Source organism: Phoenix dactylifera, chromosome 8 (genome assembly GCF_051530095.1).
Source record: "Phoenix dactylifera cultivar Ajwa chromosome 8, Ajwa_hap1_PhDact_Kaust_v1.1, whole genome shotgun sequence".
NCBI lineage: Eukaryota > Viridiplantae > Streptophyta > Magnoliopsida > Arecales > Arecaceae > Phoenix > Phoenix dactylifera.
In genome coordinates this window covers 9939119-9945491 of record NC_143197.1, presented here as the reverse complement: position 1 = coordinate 9945491, position 6373 = coordinate 9939119, and the positions used below count along the sequence as shown (strand labels likewise).

The 6373-nt window shown below is 37.9% G+C and overlaps 1 protein-coding gene across 1 annotated transcript; it reads right to left on the bottom strand.

Moving 5' to 3' along the window:
- Positions 1-981: 981 nt before the first annotated feature.
- On the bottom strand, positions 982-6351 carry LOC103715286 (Ribosomal protein S8e family protein). Its single transcript, XM_008802866.6, has 9 exons — positions 6236-6351; positions 5956-6075; positions 5706-5773; positions 3670-3778; positions 3488-3556; positions 3202-3259; positions 1846-2081; positions 1547-1598; positions 982-1406 (listed from the first exon to the last, which is right to left on the bottom strand). The coding sequence occupies exons 1-9, from the start codon at positions 6236-6238 to the stop codon at positions 1339-1341; spliced, it is 783 nt and encodes a 260-aa protein (XP_008801088.1). The 5' UTR covers positions 6239-6351; the 3' UTR covers positions 982-1338.
- Between the last annotated feature and the right edge of the window lie 22 nt (positions 6352-6373).

The following is a 6373-nucleotide window of genomic DNA, read 5'->3' as shown; positions in this document are numbered from 1 at the left end:
GGTTCAAGCAAACCTAGATTTCACCTCAAAATGGACTTGGGTAACAACTGAGCCAAGCTCAATAACTTATTTTGTGAGGTAAAGTTCGGTCCGGCTCGTTTCCTTTTTTTTTTAAAAAATAGATAAAAAAATGCGGCTCCAGATCACGGTAGAACAACTTTATTGCTGCATCAAGGTTCGCCGTCAAAATTTACCCATAACGTTGGGTATATGTTGGACTCTAATTGGATCAGACCTCATTGGAACTCACTCCTCCAACTTACCTGAGAAAAGAACATGAATTTACCCTTGCTAGTTTTGGCCTACCATATTTCATGAATTTACCCTTGCTAGTTAATTTTCATGAAAGCTACCTTCAGACTTGTTATTATCTAAGAATCACTCCAAAATGATGCAATCGAATATTTTATATCGAAAATTTTTTAAAACAGGAACGTTAAAGATTAAAGATGTCCAACGGCCAGCCAGTCTGCGGAATAACTTCTAAAACATTAGGACCAGAGCAAACCCATTTCATAGATCTTGCAGCCATGGGATTGTTGAGGCCTGCAGGATTAAGCGAAGACGTGTTCTCATGAGGGAAGCGGCCAAGGCTGGGAGGATTAGAGAAACAGTCATTCTTGTCCAATTCACGAAATAAGAGTCAAAAAGCTCCATGGTACGATTGCAAAGCTTACGAAAATGATTTTGACCAAATCATATAGCAGTTAAATCAACTAAAAACACATTACCAGTTCTTGTATTTAGGTTGAATCAAACAGAATCACCTAAGGCTTCAAACATTGTTGACTCAAGGATATCATCACCAGTTTGCTCGCAACCTCTGCAATTCTCCAAACTCAACCAGCGATGGTTACGGATGGTTTTGTCGACAAATCTGTTGATTTTTTTCACATCAGACCTCATAGTGGTGGCAGTCTTAACCAGCCATGGAGACGGGAGACACTCAAACAATTGCCCAGATTGAACACCTCGGAGAAATTTTATACAATCAAATGGTTAATGTTACCATCAAAATTTTCCGTATCAAAATTTTCAGCTCTTGTTCAAGTGATAATTTTCATAGTTTAGCATGTAAAGAGAAAAGTCCAGAAGGGTGGGGGAGGGTACAAGATCCAACAAGTACAGATCAGCTGATGGGTGATAAAAGGTGGAAAACCAAAACTGTTGCCATCATACGAGCACCATGCAGGGAAAGGTGGAGTTTTCAGAGCATGTGAATCAACATATGATGAAATATAACATGGTCATGATAGCTTGAACCAGAAACTAGTGGGTCATAGCCCTCAAACAAGCAGAACAGCAGTGATCAAACCAGAAAACTGTGGGTTATAGCCCTCAAACGAGAAGAACAGCATTTATGCAACCATCATTCTCTGGATTATTTGTAACTTGAGCATATTTACCTGCAAGCATTAGACAAAAGTACTTAAGACTTGAAAAGAGGGAAGAGGAGGAGGGAGGGGGTTGGGTGTTGTGGGTGGAGAACCAATGAATCATGTTTGTCATGAAGATCCATGAATGTCATGAACTGCTAGTCTCTTACCCCAGACTACTTTTCCTGCAGGTGTAACCAGACCAAGCTCGCTCACATTCACCTGAAATTTATTGTGAAGACAATTATAAGATACTTGACATTGGACAGGATGACAAAATAATGCCAGTGATTTCAGCTATCAGCGGATTACCGCAAAAAAACCTACACAGCAAAAGAGCTTCAATTTATAATCTTGTTGCAGGTGCAGGTGTCACATAACATGTTTAAAAGAAAAACTTGGGACATAAAAGCCTATTTTGCAGAGGAAAACAAATCGCATTCATATAAGGTATTTTTTCTTTTTTTACCTCGATGATGGTTCCCTTAGTCACAACGCCAAGAGATGTGTACATCGGACCATTGGGGTTTTTCTTTATTCCAATAATGTCAAGATTAAAAGTGCATTTCAGTTCAGGATGAGTCACATGAGCTTTTGTGAACCGCAAGCCTGTAGGGCGGATGAAGCGCTCGTATTTTGGTGGTTTTCTTGTAAAACTTGGCCCCACAAATGTGACTTTGGTAACCATTCTCTTCCATTGCTTGGCTGGATGACAGAACAAAAGAATTAGAAATGTCCTTCAGCATGATAAAACCAGGCTTCTGCATAATGAGAATATTGCTGAGTCAACTTTGTTCATATGATGCTTGTGTAAACAAGATATCAGCCAATTCATCAGGAAAATATGAAAGCAATAAATCTCAGGAAAATCAGATAGCCTTCACACCATCATGAATTCCAATTAAATTAAATATCTCACAGGAGTTTAAGCACTTGCAACATCATTAGCCCTCCTGCCCTTGGGTCAACAGTATCAGATTGAGTGCAAATTACAAAGCTTGCCGCGTAACACAGAAAACAGAACTAAAAGAGAGGATTTTGATTATAAGAATGTCTAGAGTCTCCCCCAAATCCTAACACACACAGAGGAAAGAGAGAGAAGGGAGGAGATAGAGAGAGAGAGAGAGTTTGTCTGGCTTAAAAGGTAGATTGTTAACTAAGCAGAACCACAATATACAAATCAAGCCTTGAAAAATGCAAAAATGGTCAATTCCCTAAAATCAAACAGCTTACTCCAGTCACAAACATAAAAGCTGATGGTCAAATTCTTTTATGCCCTGAGTCTTAAAATTTGGCTCATCAGCTAGGCTGGCATCCAGAGATCTTATGCCCTCATTACCAGATTGAAATATGAAGAATTCAAAGGAGTGCTTAAAGCCTCCCCTATTTCGAAAAAAATATTAAAGAAAAAAGAAGAAATATAGAGGAAGAAAAAAAGGAAAATTGATAATTTTGACAACTGAGCAATTAAGTTGCATGGTAAATCTTATGTGCAATATTTATATTTCAGCATTGTGATCAACTAGCTAATATACCTTGCTTTCTAATACAACAATAATCTCTTAAGCATGAGTTTTGCAATGATTTCTTAAGCAATTGCTATGTAGTCAAGGACCACTATCTGAGCTATTAAAAAAGACATGACAAGGGAGTATTGGTTTTCCGCCCGAATGTCTTAATGAAAATGTTTTGAGGATATGCTGGTGTCTATACGCATATTTTATCACAATAATTTTAACACCATATTTTAATCTGATAATAATTTCAATGGATGACTTTATTTTGAACATCAAAACCAGCAAAGCTTAACAAATAGGATACTTACTTTTGCGCTTGCCAGACCTAATAACCTTAAACATCTCATCTTCGGCCACAGGTCTGACCTGAAAAGGCAAGTTATAAGGTCATTAAGGTAGTCAAGTGAAATAAAATTAAAAAAATTAAAGCATCACATACAAACTGGTTGCAGAACAACTAAATAAATTCATCACCTACTATGATCTAGGGATCAAAACAATATCAAAGAAGGCTACAAGAAATGATCAAAATGGATCCTCCAACAGAACAGTTTGAAGTATAATCTGTTAAGGAGCTTTTGGAGAAAGCCTTACCTTCGGCAGAGGAACATCCCATTTGCCAGCCTTTTCCTTTCTCTTCTGCTTGATCGTGTTGCTGAGAACCTATGTAGATAAAACAAGATGAAAACAATATTGCATAAAACTGAAAAAAAAAACAATTTACAAAATGATGTCAAATAATGAAATGACATGCAAATTCAACATGATTCAATTACTTTTGCACGTGTTGTTGTGTCACGATCCAGCAGATAGGCAGGAAGAGCTCCATCATGAACCTTGTCATCTACCTTGCGCCTAGTTGATGACTCATCATGCATAGCAAGCCTGTAGTAATATATAAAGAAATATTATGGTGTCTGTAGGTGGAAAGCAACAGCATGGTTAATAATCCAAGTGTGTAGCTATAAAAAGAGGCTATACAATAATTAAGTTTGCTTAGTAATTTCATGGTTCAAGATACAATCGTAAATTCAAGTCAACAATTACTTGACGCAAGAGAAAGATGATGTCCATCTTCTAGTTTAAATTAAATCAAATATGCCGATGGGGGCAGTAGCTCCATGGTTGGCATCTCTCCACATGATTGAGGAGGAATTACGTTTGATTCCCTGCAGGATATTGCAGAAATTTCAAATTATGGTACAGATTAGCACCAGCAGCTTAGTGCACTATGACATGGCCAGTCGGTAAGGTGGATTCTTTAGCCAACTGCTGTTGTTGTTTGTACTTGTCATCTCAACAGGCCTGCATGCTGAACCCATCATAATTTTTTTATTCTTTATTTATTCCTCAACCATCTAATACCTGCAAAACACTTAGCCATATTAAGCTGCGCTCTATCCCACTTGAAAGCTTAAAGAAAATCCACATTACCTTCTTATCTCCTATTTCAGGGTGTTATCTGTCTACAAGAAAGAGGACATGTTCTTGCCACTACTTTCTTTCCCTCAACCACCAAAGAACCTCTTTACTCAAACTTCTCATCTCATCTTCAAGGTATTTCAACATACTTAAACAAGTTCTAACTAAAGTGAGCGACTATGAGATCATAATTACTCCAGCCCCACAGTATAAAATATGCACAGGTATAGATCCAATATGTGCCCTTCATTAGCAAAAGATCTAGTTTTTTTCAAGTCTTCCTAATCCACTAAAAATGCACAACCTACCAAACCCATACATATCATGTATCTCTTTATTTTTCTGGTCCAAGCAAATTATGAATTACTAGAGGGGCATCAATAAGAACCCTTTTGTATAAAACATAGAAAAATTATCAGACACATGGCAGTCCTAACACCTTCCTTCCTTTGTATACTAATTCAACAAAACCATGATACTCGCATAAGTATTGCATATCATGAAAAAATTCTGTGGCATGTATCTTAGCCTGCTATTAGATCAGTTATACAATCAACATTATAAAGAGCTCGACTAATTCCATGTTTTTTGTTTTTTGTCTAATTTAAGTTAAATACTTTCAATTCAGCTATGTAGTACCAGAAAATTCTTTTAGCAAGTTCCAGAACTTGCTATTATCATATGAATTTGTTGGCTCTGTACCTTCAAGTTCCAAGTAGAAGTCCAGGTAAAAAATTGACAAATTCTGTCATCTTCTCGCCGGGTGGACATCTGTTCAACAGTGAGGAGGAGCCCTTTTCCTAGTTTATGATGGAAGGTAGTAGGGCTCTAAAACCAATCAATTGTTCGGCTTTTCAAATATCACACTCTAACTAAACAGTATCAGGTTAGTACTCTAGGATCACATATGTGAAAAGTCTGTAAGATTACTTGACACGTGATGATTTAAACTGATAAAGAAATTTCTAATATTTCGAATTAGAAGAAACAAGATGCACCTCTATCAATGAATATACACAAGGTTGAACACTAAACAGTGAGACATGCTAACGAAGCATATATGCCAGAATGAAAGTGCCTTCACTTCTTTTAGCTGATAACCGATGCACAATCTGATGTGTTTTTGCCAGATTCTGGCAACCTTACTGTGCATTGGTTTAATATGATAGAAGACAGTCTTACTATAAGTCCTAAAATTCTAAGAAACAAATTGCAAAATCATGTCAAACCAAAAGAATCTCTTATCATGACGCATGTCAACAACTGTAAAAATTTTAATACAACTGATGTGCATCTCTTTCAGTGAAACAGCAGAAGATTATAAATTGACAGGGCACTACTTCTCAACAGCAGCTAACCAAATATAATTTGAGAAGCAGAGAGGACTTACGTTTTCTTCATCAACGCCTTCTCTGCATACCGTTTCTTCGCAAACATTTTCCCTTTAATACCAAGAGCCTACACGTGCATAAAAATAAATAAGTACAAGACAACATCAAAATGACATTTTTCGATGAACTGGTGATACGAGTTCAATCTTTAATATCAGATTTCCAAAACCTGGAAGGTATGAACCACCATCATTCGTCCATCATTAAGAAATCTAAGCATAGATTTCAAGGTAGCGGAAAAGATCTCACCTTTTGGGCATAAGCGGACCGCTTGTGGACTTCCCGAGCCTCCTTCTTCCGCTTCCGCTCGAAGTGGTCGAGCCGGTAGCCATGGCGCTTCCGGTGAAGCTCGATGTAATCACCTTGCGGCTACAGAGGAGAAGACTTGCGGGATCAGTAAAACGAGGGCATGGGTGGAAGAGAAACAAAGGGATTTCCCAAAGCCGCAAACAAGAATCTCTCAACAAAACGAATCAAATTAGAAGAATAGAAGAGGAGATTGAAATCGTAAAAGCGAGGAGAGACTCACCATGGCGGCGAGGAGTTCGACGAAACCCTAACTCTCCGGCGTCTCGCAGGGTTCTAAGGCAGAGGGAGAAAGGTGAAGAAAGAATCTGTCCTGTTGCAATATAACTAGAATTCTGCACGTGCCCGGCACATGAGAAGA

Bases quoted from the DNA above. Each gene is read 5' to 3' on its own strand.
- LOC103715286 (XM_008802866.6), bottom strand. The intron at 5,774-5,955 runs GTGAGATCTTTT...ATGCACGTGTAG, and splicing joins GGTCCGCTTATGCCCAAAAG to GCTCTTGGTATTAAAGGGAA. The intron at 3,260-3,487 runs GTAAGGCTTTCT...TTGCCTTTTCAG, and splicing joins GGGATGTTCCTCTGCCGAAG to GTCAGACCTGTGGCCGAAGA.